The sequence below is a fragment of the Papio anubis genome, chromosome 13 (genome assembly GCF_008728515.1).
Source record: "Papio anubis isolate 15944 chromosome 13, Panubis1.0, whole genome shotgun sequence".
Classification (NCBI taxonomy): domain Eukaryota; kingdom Metazoa; phylum Chordata; class Mammalia; order Primates; family Cercopithecidae; genus Papio; species Papio anubis.
The window spans coordinates 94,679,938-94,700,301 of record NC_044988.1 but is presented as its reverse complement, the minus strand read 5'-3'; the positions used below and the strand labels follow the sequence as shown (position 1 = coordinate 94,700,301).

General features: G+C 42.4%; 1 protein-coding gene and 1 pseudogene across 13 annotated transcripts in view; one reads left to right on the top strand and one right to left on the bottom strand.

Annotated features, from left to right (window-relative positions):
- GAPVD1 (GTPase activating protein and VPS9 domains 1) overlaps positions 1–20,364 on the bottom strand; it is a 108,929-nt gene that overhangs the window by 57,860 nt on the left and 30,705 nt on the right. For 12 of the 13 annotated variants that reach the window (XM_021927652.2, XM_021927653.2, XM_021927654.2 and 9 more), the window contains 4 exons: positions 10,126–10,342; positions 6,099–6,942; positions 2,437–2,523; positions 58–192 (listed from right to left, as the gene is read on the bottom strand). In XM_021927652.2, coding sequence (XP_021783344.1) covers positions 58–192; positions 2,437–2,523; positions 6,099–6,942; positions 10,126–10,310 — 1,251 coding nt within the window. In that variant the 5' untranslated portion in view covers positions 10,311–10,342. Of the gene's footprint in view, positions 1–57; positions 193–2,436; positions 2,524–6,098; positions 6,943–10,125; positions 10,343–11,672; positions 11,826–20,364 lie in introns of those variants that run through there. The other variant, XM_021927655.2, reaches the window with a different exon arrangement.
- On the top strand, positions 3,583–3,683 carry LOC116270220 (annotated as a pseudogene).

The following is a 20,364-nucleotide window of genomic DNA, read 5'->3' as shown; positions in this document are numbered from 1 at the left end:
GCTCACACTTAGCTAAAAGACTTTTGAGAAAATTCTATTAAACAATGAAGCCATTACCAGAGTAATAAGCTGACTATAGGTTATATAAACCACAGTTCTGCTCAATCCTTCCAGAAGATTAACGGAAGACAATGGAGGGGTCTCCACTGCACGGCCCCCAATCACAACATCAAGGAACGCGGCAACACAGCTCTGTTAAAACAGGGAAACAACAGTGAAACATTTCCCTTTAAAATACTGGAAAGAAATTTCTGATTAAAGTGGACAAGCATGAAAACATTTTAACATCTTAAAAATCATATTTTTTTAAGATGTTAAATAATTTTTTTTTTTTTTGGAGACGAAGTTTCACTCTTTTGCCCAGGCTGGAGTGAAATAGCGCCATCTTGGCTCACTGCAACCTCTGCGCACCTCCTCCCTCACTGTAATTTTCTTGCCTCAGCTTCCAGAGTAGCTGGGATTATAGGAGCCATGACAATGCCCGGCTAACTTTTGTATTTTTAGTAGAGATGGGGTTTTGCCATGTTGCACGGGCTGGTCTGGAACTCCTGACCTCAGGTGATCCACCCGCCTCAGCCTCCCAAAATGCTAGAAATACAAGTGTGAGCCACCCCGCCTGGCCTAATTTTTGTATTTTTTTGTAGAGATGGGGTTTCACCATGTTGCCCAGACTGGTCTCAAACTTATGAGCTCAAGCGATCCACCCACCTCAGCTTCCCAAAGTGTGCCCAGCACTAGGACTACAAGCATGAGCCACTGCACCCAACCTAAAACATTAAACTCTTTTTATAACGTATAGTCTAAAATCTTGGGGCTGGGTGTGGTGGTGTATGCCTGCAATCCCAGCACTTTGGGCAGCCAAGGTGGGTGGGCTGCTTGAGCTCAGAAGTTCGAAACCACTTGGGCAACAGGGCAAAACCTTGTCTCTACAAAAAATACCAAAATTAGCCAGGTGTGGTGGCGCGCACCTGTAGTCCCAGCTACTTGCGAAGCTGAGGTGGGAGGATTGCTTGCGCCAGGGAGGTCAAGACTGCCGTGAGCTGAGATGGCGTCACTGGGTGACAAAGTGAGACCCTGTCTCAAAAAAAAAGAAAATAACAATAAGATGTTGGAGACAAACATAACACAACACAGAACAGTATATACATTGTGCTACTATTTCTGAAAGGGGAAGGAGTGGTTGAAGTATATAGTGTACGTAGGAATTTGCTTGTATACATATTGACCTCTAGAAGGATTCACAACCTGATAACATCAAGAATCTTTCGGGGGCCAGGCATGGTGGCTCACACCTATAATTCCAGCTACTAGGAGGCTGAGGCAGGAGAATTGCTTGAACCTGGGAGGCAGAGTTAACAGTGAGCCGAGATCACGCCATTGCACTCTGGTCTGGGTGACAACAGCAAACCTCTGTGACAACAGGGAAACTCAGTCTCAAAAAAAATCTTTTGTTGGGGGCGGGGAATGAAGACTAGAGATGAGAGGGGGAAGGGAAATTTTACTCAAATATCCTTGAATTTTCATAGGTTGAATGTATAGCTTAATCAAAGTAAGACTGATTAAAACTTTATTTAACTAAATTAATTGAACAATGTCATGGATGTTAACTTATAAACTACACTTAAAATTAAACAATTATCGACCAGGCATGGTGGCTGACGTCTATAATCCTAGCACGCTGGAATGCTGAGGCAGGAAGATCGCTTGAGGCCAGGAGTCAAGATCAGTCTGGGCAACATAGCAACACCTCATCTCTATAACAATAAAAACAGACAGGCATGGTAGCATGCCCCTATAGCCCAGGTACTTGGGAGGCTGAGGTGGAAGGACTGCTTGAGCCCAGGAGTTTGAGCCATGATCACACCACTGCACTCCAGCCTGGGCAACAGAGTGAGACACCGACTCAAAAATTTAAAAGTTGGCCAGGTGCGGTAGCTCACGCCTGTAATCCCAGCACTTTGGGAGGCCGAGTTGGGTAGATCACAAGGCCAGGAGTTCAAGACCAGCCTGGCCAAGATGGTGAAACCCAGTCTCTACTAAAAATACAAAAATTAGCCAGGCGTGGTGGCATGCGCCTCTATTCCCAGCTACCGGGGAGGGTGAGGCAGAGAGTCGCTTGAACCTGGAGGCAGAGGGTGCAGTGAGCCAAGATCACGCCACCACACTCCAGCCTAGGTAACAGAGCAAGACTCCATCTCAAAAAAAAAAAAAAACTTTTTAAAATAAAATAATCTTAATAGCTCTTTGATTCTCTTTATGATGGCATCTCCTCAATACGTCTGTGGGAGTTAATCATCTTTAAATGCTGCTGATCCAATACTGTAGCTAATTAAAAGAACATTTAATTCAGACATCACCTAAGGACAAGATTTAATAAAGAGAACAGTTAGGCTCACTAATACTTCAGAATTTTCTAGAAATCGTATTTATTCTTACTTTGTCAAATTTTCCAAGGCTGCTCTTTGTTCGGGGATCTCCTTCTTCAGAGCCAGTCATTGCTAACTGCTGCAAAAGGCGGCCTACCTGCAACCCAAAGCAGCGGTAGGGAAACATAAGCTACAGACAGATACTCATAAATGCCTCTCTGTGAAAGCAAGCACATCTATTCAATTCTCAAAATCTGTTTCATAATACTATTCATACCACCTGACCAGGCATATGAAATAGTATCCCCCAAAGATGTGTACCTTATGTTGGCTTTTGCTATTTTTAGATTAAGAGTTAGAGACAGTATAAATTTTTGCTTTAATTTCTCTTTAACACATAAGGGGGAACATTATGTGTTAACATTAGGGGGGAAAAGCACAACTACATTTGTTTCTGACACTGTACTTTTCATGTGTTTAGAGCTTTTTAAATTAATTTGTAAAAGCTGACTCATTCATTAAATTACCTTAAGTTAATATTAAGAACATTACCCTATAGAGTTCATAAAGCACTCAAGGTAGAATTATTTTCCTAGATTTAAAAGCGAATGATTCCTACCTAACATAAGCTGGTTTGATAAAGTAAATACTAATTCATAGAACAAGGACCCTACTGGCAAAAGTTGTTACTGTACTCTTTTTAAAGGCTAATGAAAGTTATTACAGCATCCTCTTCTTAATATCTGGGACAAGACCCCCTTTTTACTGACTCTGAAAATATGTGATTCAATCTCTACTGGAATGACAAAAAAAAAAAAAAAAAAAAAAAACTACAAATACATTATATACCATAAGAATAAATTTAAGTGTTTCATGGGCCAGGCACAGTGGCTTACGCCTATAATCCCAGCACTTTGAGAGGCCAAGGTAGGAGGATTACCTGAGGCCAGGAGTTCAAGACCAGCCTGGACAAGAAAGCAAGACCCTGTCTCTACAAAAATATTTTTAAAATGAGCCAGGTGTGCTGGTACACACGTCCAGTCCCAGTTACTCAGGAGGGTGAGGCAGGAGGGTCACTTGAGCCCAGGTGTTCAAAGGCTACAGTGAGCTAAGATGGCACCACCGCACTCCAGCCTGCGTGACAGAGTGAGACTCTGTCTTAAAAAAAAAAAAAAAAAACCCTACTGTTTCATGGATAAGGAGTCAAAAATTTTGTGCTCACTTCAGAAGCACATACTAAAATTGGAACTCCACAGAGATTAGCATGGCACCTGTGCAAGGATGACACAAATTTGTGAAGAGCTCCATATAATTTTTTTTAATTTATAAAAGTTTAAAAAAAAAGTTAACTTTATTTCAGGCATTTCTATATAGTGAACTGTTAAACACCCCAAGGTGATATAACTGATCATAAAAAAGAGCTAATCCTTTTTTTCTGATTTTTTATTTTTTTAATTAATTAATTAATTTTTTTTGAGATGGAGTTTCACTCTTGTTGCCCAGGCTGGAGTGCATTGGCGCAATCTCACCTCACTGCAACCTTCATTTCCCAGGTTCAAGCAATTCTCCTGCCTCAGCCTCCCAAGTAACTGTGATTACAGGCATGCGACACCACACTGGCTAATTTTGTATTTTTAGTAGAGACGGGGTTTCTCCATGTTGGTCAGGTTGGTCTCGAACTCCGGACATCAGGTGATCCGCCCGCCTGGGCCTCCCAAAGTGCTGGGATTATAGGCATGAGCCACCGCAGCCGGCTAACTTTTTTTTTTTTTTAAAATAGATATGGGGTGGTGGGGGGGTCTCACTGTGTTGCCCAGGCTGGTCTCAAAATCCCGACCTCAAACGATCTGCCCACCTTGGCCTCCCAAAGTGCTGAGATTACAGGTGAGAGCCACTGCACCAAGTCTGAGCTAATCATTTTTTAAAAATCACCCAAGGCTGGGTGTGGTGGCTCACACCTGTAATCCCAGTACTTTGGGAGGCCAAGGCAGGCAGATCATCTGAGGTCAGGAGTTCGAGACCAGCCTGACCAACATGGTGAAACCCCGTCTCTACTGAAAATACAAAATTAGCCAGGTGTGGTGGTGCATGCCTGTAATCCCAGGCACTTGGGAGGCTGAGGCAGGAGAATCACTTGAATCCCGGAGGCGGAGGTTGCAGTGAGATGAGATTGTGCCATTGCACTACAACATGAGCAACAGAGCAAAACTCCGTCTAAAAAAAATAATAAAACGGCTGGGCGTAGTGGCTCACGCCTGTAATCCCAGCACTTTGGGAGGCTGAGGCAGGCGGATCACGAGGTCAGGAGATCAAGACCATCCCGGTGCTAACACGGTGAAACCCCGTCTCTACTAAAAATACAAAAAATTTGCCAGGCATGGTGGCACGCACCTATAATCCCAGTTTTTCAGGAGGCTGAGGCAGGAGAGTCACCTGAAGCCAGGAGGCAGAGGTTGCAGTGAGCCGAGATCACGCCACTGCACTCCAGCCTGGGCAACAGAGCAAGACTCCGTCTCCAAATAATAATAATAATAATAAAATAAAAAATAAAAATCACCCAAAAATAGTCTATTCTAAATAAACACCAGTTCTTCACACTATATCTGAGGGATAAGGTGTGATGAAAAGAGTCCATGAAGAAATAATAACATGACTTCAGTCGTTCAGATGATTGCAAAAAAAATATACATCCAAAAATCCTCTTTCTGAAACTCTTAGAAGAGTTTCAGATTTCAGAATTCAGAGATTTTAGAAAGGTAATGCAGTGTATATACACAACATGTTCAATATACAGATGGCATTTTGTAATCAAATGAATCAACATTTCTGCAACAAAATATGAGTATTCACTAGCACTAAATGGAATAACAATTATAAATATAGCTGGGCATGGTGGCGTTCCCCTGTAATCTCAGCTACTCAGGAAGCTGAGGCAGGAGAATCGCTTGAACCCAGGAGGCGGAGGTAGCAGTGAGCCAAGATCGCACCATTGCACTCCAGCCTGGGCAACAAGAGTGAAACTTCATCTCAAAAAAGAAAAATGAAAAAAAAAAAAAAAATTGTGAATAGCCTCATGTTACTTCAGCACAGGTTTTGCTACCAAATAAGGCATAGAAGACATTCAGTTTTTGTTCATTTTGGGTTCTGAAATTATAGAAAAGGGATGGTGGACTTGTTCTAGAAAATCTAATCAACTCTACATTCAAGTGCGTGAGGATTCCATTTAAAAACAAACAGAGCCGGGTGCAGTGGCTCATGCCTGTAATCCCAGGACTTTGGGAGGCCGAGGCGGGCAGATCACAAGGTCAGGAGTTTGAGACCAGCCTGACTAACATGGTGAAACCCCCTCTCTACCAAAAATACAAAAATTAGCCAGAAGTGGTGGTACAGGCCTGTAATCCCAGCTACTCAGGAGGCTGAGGCAGGAGAATTGCTTGAACCTGGGAGGCGGAGGTTGCAGTGAGCTGAGAATGCACCACTGCACTACAGCCTGGGTGATAGAATAAGACTCCGCCTCAAAAAATAGACAAAGACAAAATGTTTTGTGACCACCATAGTTTTAAATTCCAGTATTACTGCTTTTATTTAATAAGATGCAAATACTTAGAGCTGGTTGAGAAAATGTCGTAAGATTATACAAATATTGTCGTCATATTATTTGTTCCCACCCCCACAGCCCAATCAACTGATTTTAAACTAAATGTCACATTAATAATAATAGCAAAAGCATACCTGCATCAGATTAAATCGTGCTACCTCATTAATAGGAGCATCAGAAATTATTCCATACTGTTCTGGATTGACAACTGCAGGACAAATGAAGCAGGCCAACAGGAGATCAGTACACATTGCCCTGACCTCCCCCACTTCCAGCCTATCTACACAGGAGAGGGTTTTGTACATCTGAGACACGATCCACCTTAAACTATGTGGAAAACAATATGTGTTCTGTTTGAGATAACCAATAAATTTGTTCACCAAAGCCACTAGTTTGGCTTCATTGGACTCCACCATTTCTTGAACTTTTTGCCTGAATCTGTCTGAGCCCTTCTCTCCAAAGAGTTTTTCCTGCTGAGATGGGGAGAACCTCTCAATTAGCTTGTTTGGATCTGTTTCCAGGTGATCTTCATCTTCAACAAGGAGTTGCATAATTGGCTCATGTAAAGTGGCTGTGAGGAAAAGTTTGGCAGAAAACAGTCCTTCAGAAAAAAGTTTAAATAAGATGCTGAAGGCACAAGTTCCTCTCCTCAAAAGTCGCCTAGGGTTGTCACTTTCTTTAAGTTCAAATTCAATCAAGTATCGCAAAACCTGAAGGAGGTAGCTTTCATCTTCTTGCATGATGCAATTGCCATATAGGGACGTAAAAACTGTGTAAATAACACTTTGTGTGTTCTCCTGATTAAGTTTCTCTCCAGCAACCAAAGAGGAGGCAATAAGACGAGGATTTTCCCTCAATCGACTCAAGAATTCTCCATAAGCAGTCTCCTGAAATCCCAATTGCTTATACCCATCAACAAATTGTGTATCTTCCAAAATTTTGGCATGTTGGCAACATTCAGCAGGGGAAGCTTCAGCACTAAAAAAAAATGAGCAAACAAGCAAAATAATAGTATTAATAATAACACATATGCTATATCCAAACATGGATATATGAGTTGATTACAGTCCCAACAATAAGATCACTCTGAACTGCTAAAATTTTTTAGACCAACAGCAACTCAATGAGTAAAGGAAGACAAAACTAAAATGTACAAAGGACAATTTCCTCATATCAAAACAGAATCAATGAAAAGTATTGGGGCTGGGTGCAGTGGCTCACACCCGTAATGCCAGCACTTTGGGAGGCTGAGGCAGGCAAATCATTTGAGGCCAGGAGGTCGAGACCAGCCTGGTCAACATGGCAAAACTCCCATCTCTTCTAAAAATACAAAAATTAGCCAGGCATGGTGGCAGGCACCTATAATCCCAGCTACTTGGAAGGCTGAGGCAGGAGAATCGCTTGAACTCAGAAGGTAGAGGATGCAGTGAGCCAAGATCATGCCACTACACTCCAGCCTGGCCAACAGAGCAAGACTCTGTCTGGAAAAAAAAAAGAAAGAAAGAAAATTATCAGTTTGTAGATCCTAAAAACTGTCCAGCCCTCTTATGAACTAAATTAAAATTAGCTGCAGGATGGGCACAGTGGCTCACACCTGTAATCCCAGCACTTTGGGAGGCCAAGGTGGGAGAATCACTTGAGCCCAGGAGTTCGAGACCAGCCTGGAAAACATGGTGAAACTCCATCTCTACAAAAAAAAAAAAAATGAAAATTAGCTAGATGTGGTGGCGTGTGCCTGTAGTCCCAGCACTCAGGAAGCTGAGGTGGGAGAATCGCTTGAGCTCAGGGGCTTGTGACAGCAGTGACCCAAGATCACACCACTGCATTCCAGCCTGGGCGACAGAGCCAGATCCTGTCTGAAAAAAAAAAATATCAGCTACAGTTAAACTGCTTATGTTTATTTATGGACACAAGAAAGTTTACAAATATTCAAGTACTAAAAAATAACAAAAATGAAGTCCGTATCAGCATATTGCTCAACCGTCCTCAACAGCAACATGCCAGTATGTAATGACCTGCAGAATCACATCCTTTAACCAGGCTTTTTGCTTCTGGAAACAAATCCAAATAAAATAAGCCTAAAAGATGTGGGGAAAAAAACACAATGCCCACAATAGCACTGTTCTTTTTTTTTTTTTTTAACTCATTTTTATTGAGGTAAAATACAGTAAAGTGCACAAGTGTCAAGCGTTCAGCTCGAACAATTTTTACACATCTATGCACCCAGTAATCACCACTCAGATTAAGACATGGAACATTTTAAACACCCAAGAATGCTTTCACATGCCCTTTCCCAGTCAATACCACCCTCTCAAGTCCAACAAGTAACCATTATTCTGATTTCTGCCATCAAAGATCAGTCCTGCCTTTCTGAACTTCATACAAATGGAATCATACAGTACATATTCTTTTGCGTCTGGCTTATATTCTCAACAGCACTGATATTCTTAGAGTTAAAAACTGTTCTTGGCCAAGCGGGGTGGCTCATACCTATAATCCCAGCACTTTGGGAGGTCAAGGGGGCAGATCACGAGGTCAGGAATTTGAGACCAGCCTGACCAACATGATGAAACCCCGTCTCTACTAAAAATACAAAAATTAGCCAGGCATGGTGGCACGCATCTGTAATCCCAGTTACACAGGAGGCTGAGGCAGGAGAATTTCTTGAACCCGGGAGGCAGAGGTTGCAGTGAGCTGAGATCGTGCCACTGCACTCCAGCCTGGGCAACAGAGCAAGACTCCGACTCAAAAAATAAAATAAAATAAATAAAATAAAAACTGTTCTTTGTAGATATTAAGACAATAAAATATGTGGTTTCTAAACCCAAAAAATAGCTATACAATATCGAAACACGGAAACATAGATAGATAGATAGATAGATAGATAGATAGATAGATAGATAGACAGATAAATTTGTTTTTTTTTTTTTTTTTTTTGGGAGACAGAGTCTCACTCAGTCGCCCAGGCTAGAGTATAGGGGTGCAATTTTGGTTCACTGAAACCTCCACCTCCCGGGTTCAAGCCATTCTTCTGCCTCAGCCTCCCAAGTAGCTGGGATTACAGACGTATGCCACCATGCCCAGCTAATTTTTGTATTTTTAGTACAGATGGGGTTTCATCATCTTGGTCAGTCTGGTTTCGAAATCCTGATCTCATGATCCACCTGTCTTGGCCTCCCAAAGTGCTAGGATTACAGGCATGAGCCACCGCGCCCAGCTGGAAACCTATATATTAAATATTAGGAGAAAAGCAGAACAGATAATTTCCTCTCTACAACAACATTTTTTTTTCTTTTGAGACAGAGTCTCGTTCTGTCGCCCAGGTTTCAGTGCAGTGGCAAGATCTCGGCTCACTGCAACCTCCACCTCCCGGGTTCAACCAGTTCTCTGCCTCAGCCTCCCAAGAAGCTGGGATTATAGGCACCTACCACAACGCCCGGATAATTTTTGTATTTTTAGTAGAGATGGGGTTTCACCATTTTGGCCAGGCTGGTCTTGAACTCCTGACCTCATGATCCACCCACCTCAGCCTCCCAAAGTGCTGGGATTACAGGTGTGAGCCACCACGCCCAGCCAACAATAACATTTTATACAGACAAAGACACAAAACCAATTGGTGTGATATAAAATGTCAATGCTAGGCCGGGCGCGGTGGCTCAAGCCTGTAATCCCAGCACTATGGGAGGCCGAGACGGGTGGATCACGAGGTCAGGAGATCGAGACCATCCTGGCTAACACGGTGAAACCCCCTCTCTACTAAAAAATACAAAAAAACTAGCCGGGCGAGGTGGTGGGTGCCTGTAGTCCCAGCTACTCGGGAGGCTGAGGCAGGAGAATGGCATAAACCCGGGAGGCGGAGCTTGCAGTGAGCTGAAATCCGGCCACTGCACTCCAGCCTGGGTAACAGAGCGAGACTCCGTCTCAAAAAAAAAAGAAAAAAAAAAAAGTCAATGCTTAAGTTATAATTTTCTATAACAGTGCCTAAGTTATTTAATAATCAAAATAAACTGTATTATAAGCAAAGACTCACCTTAACGTTGATGTAAAATTATCTTAAATAATGTACTTTGTTGGAAATGGATTCATTTATTTACAGTTACTAATTTATTTACAGAATCATAGTGGTTCACAAAATTTAAAACCTGAAAATCATTTCTTTACCTGGTTATGATAAGCCGATCCAAATTGATTCTCTGTTGCTTCGCAATCCATGCTGTACGATACAGCTTTTCAGCTGTCTTAAGTACATCTGCATTGAGCCTCTGAATGAGCTGTTTCTCAGAGTTTACATATAAGCGTTCCTGCTTGAGGTGATGAGCCAGAGTATGAATATCTAGCTTCACCATCTTCAGTGTAGGAAAGGCTCAAAGACTGATCACTAAGAGTAAAAAGATAAATATTTAAAGTTTATGTATGTCACTGAAGCTCTTTTCTAAAATCAAAAGGGATAGGAGAACACTTTAAGAATTAAGTTACACTTGGGCAGACACGGTGGCTCACTCCTATAATCCCAGCACTCTGGGAGGCCCAAGCGGGCGAATCACAAGGTCAAGAAATCGAGACCATCCTGGCCAACATGGTGAAACCCCCGTCTCTACTAAAATACAAAAAATTAGCCGGGCATGGTGGCGCGCGCCTGTAGTCCAAGCTACTCAGAAGGCTGAGGCAGGGGGATTGCTTGAACCCGGGAGGCAGAGGGTGCAGTGAGCTGAGATTGCGCCACTGTACTCCAGCCTGGTGACAGAGCGAGAATCAGTCTCAAAAAAAAAGAAAAAAAAGAAAAAAAAAATAGGTTACATTTGATACCACTTTTAACTCTAATTTTCAAATAATCTCTATCTTTTTACTACAGAAGTATTATAGGTTCAGTAGAAAAATTGGTAAATACAGATAAGCAAAAAGAAAAAAAAGCTCACTCCTAAGGCCACAGCTCAGAGATAGCTGCTGTAAACCCTGTGTATATCCTCAAATACAATGTCTATTTGTTAACCCCAGATTTATCCTTGACTGTACTCTTTCTAATCACAATCAAAATATCCTGTTGATTCTATCTTCAAAATATATCTAAAATCTGACTACTAATTCCTGCCATCCCCCCATTGCTAATTACATCAGTTCTCACTACGAGGTGTGTAATCACCACGTCCTAAGTGATCTCACTGCTTCTTTTATTGTACTTCTAAAGTCTGTTCTCTACATAGCATAGTGAATTAAAAAGTCAGATCACGGCCAGGCGCCGAGACTCACGCATGTAATCCCAGCACTTTGGGAGGCCAAGGCAGGTGGATCACCTGAGGTCAGGAGTTTGAGACCAGCCTGGTTAACATGATGAAACTCCGTTTCTACTAAAAATACAAAAATTAGTTGGGTGTGGTGATGTACACCTGTAGTCACAGCTACTCGGGAGGCTGAGGCAGAATTATTAGAATCTGTTAGGCAGAGGTTGCAGTGAGCCGAGAGCATGCCACTGCACTCCAGCCTGGGCAACAGGTCTCAAAAAGAAAAAAGAAAGAAAGAAAGAAAGAAACCAACAAAACAAAACTTAAGTCAGACCACTTTATTACTTTATTCCCCTACTGGAAACCATCCAAAGGCTTTATTTCATGATAGAATGAAATCTGAAGATCCTACAAGATCTACCCCTGGCTACTTCTCCAATTTCCTCTCCTACAATCCCACCCTAGTTCACACAGCTCCAGAACACCTACCTTCTAGCTGTCCCTTGAACAGGCCAAGCATGTCCCTCTCTGAAAGTGTGCACATTTGCTGGCCTCTCTCTGAAAGGTTATCCACTATCTTCATTCCATTCAGATCTCTCCACTCAAACATGTATTTAGAAAGGCCTTCTCAGACAATTCCTTCTAAAACAGAAAATATAACTTCCTAATCCCTCTTCTGGCCTTTAAAAAAAAAAGCACTGCCCCTATCTAGCATTATTTTACAGATATCTACCTGCATGTTAACCGTGCTTATTGCAAGGCTTCCCCACTAGAAGGTAAGTGACAATAGAGCCAAGCCTTGTTTGCTTTGTTCACTCACAGCTGTAATTTCAGGGATTAGGAGAAGGCCTAGTTCATAGCAAGAGTTGAATAAATATTTGCCAAAGTAATAAATGAAATCTTACTACTCTTATTTATCTAGTAGCTAAACAAACTGATACAAACAGCACACATATTTTACAGCATTATTATTTAAGCTATGCCCTTGAACCTAGAATTTGTGCCAGATCACAAATGTTAAATCAACAACAGAAATACCTGTGGCACAGATAACAAAACATAATATTGTGTGTCCGGGCAGCAGACAGCCATCAAGTTAGCAAAAAATTTCTTAGGTTGGGTACAGTGGCTCACGCCTGTAGTCCCAGCACCCTGGGAGGCCAAGGCAGGTGGCTCACTTGAGGTCAGGAGTTCGAGACCAGCCTGGCCAACATGGTGAGACCCTGTCTCTACTAAAAATACAAAAATTCACCAGGTGTGGTGGCAGGTGGCTGCAATCCCAGCTACTCAGGAGACTGAGACAGGAGAAACTTGAACCCAAGAGGCAGACGTTGCAGTGAGCTGAAATCGCACCACTGCACTCTAGCCTAGGCAAAAGAGTGAGACTTTGTCTCAAAAAGAAAAAAAAGGCCGGGCACGGTGGCTTACACCTGTAATCCCAGCACTTTGGGAGGCTGAGGTGGGTAGATCACCTGAGATCAGGAGTTCAAGACCAGCCTGACTACCAACATGGAGAAATCTGGTCTCTACCAAAAATACAAAATTAGCTGGGCATGGTGGCATATGCCTGTAATCCTAGTTACTCGGGAGGCTGAGGCAAGAGAATCACCTGAACCTGGGAGGCAGAGGTTGCAGTGAGCCGAGATCGTGCCATTGCACTCCAGCTTGGACAAGAGAGAAACTCCATCTCAAAAAAAAAATTTCTCATTAAGAATTAAATATTATGGTAGCAGCTAGAAATATACTTGAAGCAACCTTCATTGAGAGAAACAGATTTAATCATTTAAAATTTCGATTTCTGCAATTTTAGACTTTCTCCTCTTATTTGAATGAACTACTGATGACTAGGAAAATTTCAAGTATTACTGTGAAACCTGAATTTAACTGCTTTTAAAAAACACCTTCTTGTACCTTATTGATTCCCCAGCAAACCATGCAAAGCTGTTATTCTAATCTCCTCCACTGTTGGAGATAGCTTTCCATATTGCTTTCCTCTGAAAAGATATCAGTATGTCTAGTTCACCAAGATGATTTCCTATTGAATTAGTCACAAAGGCATGTGTGTACATTTTTTTAAATGGTGACATATATACTCCTATTAATTCAGCCTACAGAAAATGCATGTGTGACTTTGTAGACTTCCATGTGGGAACTCTTAACACCCTCTAGGGGGCTCTAAGTCCACAGGCTAAGAAAAGAATCATTGCTCTAATGGTTTTAATTATGAGAAGTATCATAGTTAATGAAAGCAGTCCTGAGGTGGAGGCTGCAGTGAGCCGAGATCATTGTGCCACTGCAACTCCAGCCTGGTGACAGAGTGACACTGTGTCTCAAAAAAAAAAAAAAAAAAAAAAAAAAAAACCAACTACTATATGCGGCCGGGCTAACTACTAAATGCAGCTGGGCACGGTGGCTCACACCTGTAATCCTAGCACTCTGGGAGGCTGAGGCGGGTGGATCACCTGAGGTCAGGAGTTTAAGACCAGCCTGGCTGTTCTGGGTGAAACCCCATCTCTACTAAAAATACAAAAATTAGCTGGGGGTGGTGGTGGGTGCCTGTAATCCCAGCTACTCAGGAGGCTGAGGCAGAATTGCTTAAACCCAGGTTGCAGAGGTTGCAGTGAGCTGAGATTGTGTCACTGCACTCCAGCCTGGGCGACAAGAGCGAAACTCCATCTAAAAAAAAAAAAAGAAACAACCTATATGACCTATATGCTTCATTAATTAGTTCAGTTGCCCTGAATATATAATACATAAACTCGTAACCTTTTTTCATGTATAAAATGTGGACAAGGCCAGGCACGGTGGCTCACGCCTGTAATCCCAGCACTTTGGGCGGCCGAGGTGGGCAGATCACCTGAGGTCGGGAGTTCAAGACCAGTATGACCAACCCGGAGAAACCCCATCTCTACTAAAAATATAAAATTAGCTGGGTGTGGTGGTGCATGCCTGTAATCCCAGTTACTGAGGAGGCTTAAGGTAAGAGAATCGCTTGAACCCGGGAGGCAGAGGTTGCAGTGAAGTGAGATTGCACCATTGCACTCCAGCGTGGGCAACCAGAGCGAAACTCCATCTCAAAAAAAAAAAAATTGACAAAAATCTGAATTTATTCTGTGCCTGACACAAGCAACATATTAGGTACCGGAAATACAAAAAAAGGAGAAAACCTAGTACTGTGCCCTCAACAACTTTCTAAACTAGTAGAATGAGGCAGGCACGCAAGCAAATGGCTGCCCCAAAGCATAATGAGTATTACGCTACAAGTCTACACAACATAGAGTAAGGACAAAAATAAAAGGAATGACTGAAGAAATAGATTCCTCAACTTAGTCTTAAAAGACAAGTATATGCAAAAACGAAAAAACAAAAAAGTGGCCAGGCGCAGAGGCTCACACCTGTAATCCCAGCATTTTGGGAGGTACGAGGCGGCCTCATGACTCCTCGTGAGGTCAGGAGTTCAAGACCAGCCTGGCCAAGATGGTGAAACCCCATCTCTACTAAAAATACAAAAAAATCAGCCAGGCATGGTGGTGGGCACTTGTAATCCCAGCTACTCAGGAGGCTGAGGCAGAGAATTGCTTGAACCCAGGAGGTGGGGGTTGCAGTGAGCCGAGATTGCACCACTGCACTCCGGCCTAAGCAACAGAGCAAGACTCTGTCTAAAAAAGGAAAAAAAAAACTATTTGCCAGAGAGGTGGGGGTAGAATATTCTGGATAGAAACAGCCAACCAAACAAAGGCATATATATATATACACACACACATACACATGCCTATACATATATATATGACACGAAGTCTATTTAGGGACCTACACATGGCTTATTACAGTTTGGGGCCGTGTATGTTTGTGCAGTTAAGAGTGGGGATGGAGGGAGAAGGTAGAAAGTGTATACTAAGAGATAAGGCTACAGAGACAGAAGGCATAGAAAACTCAGAGTTAAGAAACTTGGGCCAGACGCAGAGGCTCATACCTATAATTCTAGCACTTTGGGACGCCAACGCAGGCAGGTCACCTGAGCCCAGGAGTTCGAGACCAGCCTGGGCATCATGGCAAAACTCTACCTCTACAATAAATACAAAACTTAGCCGGGTGTGGTGGCGGGTGCCTGTAGTCCCAGCTACACAAGAGGCTGAGGTGGGAGCATCACCTGACATCTGGAGATTGAGGCTACCGTGAGCCACGATTATGCCATTGCATTATAGCAGCCTGGGTGACAGAGTGAAACCCTGTCTCAAAAAACAAAAAACAAAAAACAAAAACGAACTTTGCACTGCATGCAATGGAGAAGAGGCTTAAATGCGATTAACACAATTAAATTTATATTTCACTACATAAAGTCTCTGGTACCAAGGAAAAGTATGAGGAGGTGGGGATGGAATAGACAAAGAGAGACAAAGAAATTGCTGATAGGCAAGAAATGACAGTGGGAAATGGAAAGAACATGGCAAATTCCAGAGAAGTTAAAAGGCAGGAAATACAAGGTGCTGACACCTCCATACGGAGGGGTTATTCATCACAACTATCATATGAGAAAACAGTTTATAAACTGAAAACTGTGCCTGGAATGGGTCTAAGAACTTTGCACATTTAGTTTTCATAATATCCCTCCAAGATAGGTATTTTGCAGCTAAGAAAATTGAGGCCTAGGGATTTGCTCAAGGTCATACAGGTGAGAGGTGATAGAGTCAGTACACTATTGCTATTACCCTGATGTCTACATGAAAAACTCATAAATCTATATTGATCTACCTAGAGGCACTCCTTTCTTTACAGTTGTCACTCAGAAATATGCCTTAGATAATCTTCCACAACTTTAAATTCAACTATGTTAAAACCACTGTTTTCATTAGAAACTTTTTTACCTCTGTTAATAACTCAATACCATTCTTCCAATAGGGAAGGAGCAGCTTGCTGTATTTCCAGTGGTATTCTTTTTTTTAATTTTTTACTTTTTTTATTTTTTGTAGATGGAGTTTTGCTCTGTCGTCCAGGCTGGAGTGCAGTGGCACAATCTCGGCTCACTGTAATCTCCGCTTCCCGGGTTCAAGCGATTCTCCTGCCTCAGCCTCCCGAGTACCTGGGACTACAGGGGTGCGCCACCACGCCCAGCTAATTTTTGTATTTTTAGTAGAGATGGGGTTTCACCGTGTTGGCCAGGATGGTCTCAATTTCTAGACCTCGTGATTCGCCTGCTTCAGCCTCCCAAAGTGCTGCGATTATAGGCATGAGCCACAGCGCTCGGCCCTCTTTTTTTGTTTTTAAATCTTCTGACCAACTGCTGCCTGTTGACAGCCAGCATTCTTCACAGAGTCTCTCTCATCTGAACTTCCATTCCATCCCTGAGGCCAATCTGTCTCAATTATTTCTTAACACACAACCACATTAATACATCTAAATTGCCATCAAAATTATATTATTGTTCTGCCTAAGATATCTTCAGTGGCTTCCCACTACCTTCAGGAAAACAGTTGATTACTTAGGTTTATAACATGTACAGCCTTCTAAAATCTGGTCCCAAACTATCTTCCCAGGCCACTTTCCATTGCTACACTGTATGAACCTTTGACTTCATAAAAATATCTTACTTGATATACCAAACACTAATCTTTCCTTGATTGCTGGTGTCTCACATGCTCCTGCATTTCTGCACTGTTTTGCTTCTGTTCTGGCGTGAGACAGGGTCTCACTCCCATTGCCCAGGCTGGAGTGCAGTGCACAATCATGGCTCACTGCAGCCTTGACTTCCTGGGTTCAGGTGATCCTCCCACCTCAGTCTTCCAGGTAACTGGAACTACAGGCATGCTGCTAGCTAATTTTTTGTATTTTAAGTAGAGGCGACACCAGTCTGGTCTTGTACCCTTGGGCTCAAGAGATCTTCCCACCTCAGTCTCCCAAAGTGCTGGGATTACAGTAGTGAGCCACTGCACCTGACCTGTGCTGTTAATCTGGCAACTATACATGTCCTGCAGCACACTTACGCTATTGCCCTGTTATTTAAATATTTTACTAACTTACATTTCACATGTTTACATCCCATCACCCTCCCACAATAGATTTAAAGACTCTAGGGGCTGTGCTGTACAATATTTTGGCCACATATGGTTGTTTAAATTAAAGTTAAATTTTAAATTAAAATTCAAAATGTATGGTATGCAAATTATATCTTAATAAAAACAATGTAATTTAAAATTCTGTTTCTTAGTCATACTAGATGCCATTCCTAGTACTGGGGACCCACATGTAGCTAGCAGCTACTACACTGGACAATGCAGACATAGGACATTTCCACCATCATAGAACGATGAAAGTTCTACTGAATAGCACTGCTCTAGAGTACAAATCGTGTCTGATTCAACATTGAGTTCCTCATAATGTGCACAGAGTAAGGACTTTAAAAGTACCCATTTCTGTGCCTGTAATCCCAGCACTTCAGGAGGCTGAGGCAGGTGGATCACGAGGTCAGGAGCTCGAGACCAGCCTGGCCAACATGGTGAAACTCCGTCACTACTAAAAATACAAAAATTAGCCAGGTGTGGCGGTGTGCACCTGTTATCCCAGCTATTTGGGAGGCTGAGGCAGGAGAATCGCTTGAACCTGGGAGGCAGAGGTTGCAGTGAACTGAGATCGCGCTACTGCACTCCAGCCTGGGCAACAGAGCAAGACTCTATCTCAAAAAAAAAGAAAAAGTAAAAGGTACTGATTTCTGGCCTGGAGCAGTGGCTCACATTTGTAATCCTAGCACTTTGGGAGGCCAAGGTGGGTGGATCACCTGAGGTCAGGAGTTCAAGATCAGCCTGGCCAACATGGTAAAACTCTGTCTCCATTAAAAATACAAAAACATCAGCCAGGAATGGTGGCAGGTGCCTGTAATCCCAGCCACTCAGGAGGCTGAGGCAGGAGAATCACTAAAACCCAGGAGGCGGAGGTTGCACACTAGAATCCAGGAGGCAGAGGTTGCAGTGAGCCATGATGATGCCCCTGCATTCCAGCCTGGGCAAACAGAGTAAGACTCCGTCTCAAAAAACAACAACAAAAAAAGCAAGTACCCACTTCTCCTATTTAAATTTAAATATAAGCAGGCTTACCACACCAAAATTAATGTTCAAGTAAGTTTCTCTGTAATTGTAGCAGTGATTCTCGGGACTTTTTTTTTTTTAAAGACAGGATCTCACTCTGTTGCCCAGGCTGGAGTACACTAGCACAATTGTGGCTCACTCCAGCCTTGACCTCCTGGGCTCAAGTGATCCTCCAACATCAGTCTTCTGAGTACCTGGGACTACAGGCATGTGAAACCACACCTGGCTAATTTTTAAATATTTGCAGAGATAGGGTCTCACTAAGTTACCCAAGCTGGTCTTGAACTCCTAAGCTCAAGCAATCCTCCTGCCTCAGCCTCCCAATGTGCTGGGATTACATGCCTGGGTAAACTTTTTTTTTTTTTAACTCTCAGGGTACTACAAAATTCTATACAAAGTAAAACACTCCAAACAAATTTAAATTCACTTGTGTTGTTATAACATATTGAGGAAATTTGTCACATCTCAAAAACAGGCTATAATCCCAGTGTTTTGGGAGGCTGAGGCGGGTGGATGACCTGAGGTCAGGAGATTGAGACCAGCCTGGCAAACATGGTGAAACTCTGTCTCTACTAAAAATACAAAAATTAGCCAGGTGTGGTGGCACACGCCTGTAGTCGCAGCTACTTGGGAGGCTGAGGTGGGAGGATCGCTTAAGCCTAGGAGCCAAGATCACGCCACTGCACTCCAGCCTGCGCAACAAAAAACAAAAATAAAGTTATTGAGAGTCCCTGCTTTAGAGTTTTTGCATAGATGTTTACATATATTTTCATAACAACCCTCACGGCTACAAAGATAACATAAATGTAGAAAATCAACAAATAATTGTTAAAATTTACACATTCTTAGGGCCGGGTGAGGTGGCTCATGCCTGTAATTCCAGCACTTTGGGAGGCTGAGGCAGGTGGCTCACGAGATCAGGAGTTTGAGACCCGTCTGACCAACATGGCGAAACCCTGTCTCTACTAAAAATACAAAAATTAGCTGTGCGTGGTGGCACATGACTGTAATCCCAGCTACTCGGGAGGCTGAGGCAGAGAATTGCTTGAACCTGGGAGGCAGAGGTTTCAGTGAGCTGAGATTGCGTCACAGCACTCTAGCCTGAGCAACAGAATGAGAGTCTGTCTCAAAAAATAAATAAATAAAATAAAATAAAATAAAATTTACACATTCTTCTACAAAATCATTGATAATTTTTTTTAAATAATCAAATGAATTCTAATATGTATTTGCCTACAAGATTTCCTGCTTGTCTTATAGTTATATTGCTATAATGGGAGAAAAAGGTTAAGAGAAACTGTTCTAGATTAAAAGCAACTAAAACAACATAACCAAATGCAATGCAAGAGTCTTGACTGGCTCTTGATTAGGGGGAAAAAGAAAGAAAAGCCACTTTAGGGACAACTGGAGACATTTAAATATAGACTGGATACCAGATGATATTAGAAAAGTATTGTTAATTATTATCAGGTGTGATATTGGTATTGTGATTACATAGGAGAATACATTGCTTTTAAGAGATGCACACTCCATGTATATATTTAGAAATAAAATGTTAGGGCCGGGCATGGTGGCTCAGGCCTGCAATCCTCACACTTTGGGAGGTCGAGGAGGGCAGGATCACTTCAGGAGTTCAAGACCTGCCTGGCCAGCATGGTGAGACCCTGTCTCTACTAAAAATACAAACATTAGCCAGGCATAGTGACGTGCACTTGTAATCCCAGCTACCTGGGAGGCTGAGGCAGGAGAATCGCTTGAACTTGGGAGGCAGAGGTTGTAGTAAGCCAAGATCGTGTCACTGCACTCCAGCCTGGGTGACAAAGCAAGACCCTCTCTAAAAAAAAAAAAAAAAAAAAAAAAAGACAAAGCAAGACCTTCTCAGAAGGAAAGAAAGAAAGAAAGAGAGAAAGAGAGAGAGAGAGAGAGAAAGAAAGAAAGAAAGAAAGAGAGAGAGAGAGAGAAAGAAAGAAAGAAAGAAAGAAAGAAAGAAAGAAAGAAAGAAAGAAAGAAAGAAAGAAAGAAAGAAAGGAAAGAAAGGAAAGAAAGAAAGAAAGAAAGAGAAAGAAAGAAAGCGAGCGAGCGTTAGGATGTCTGCAACTTGT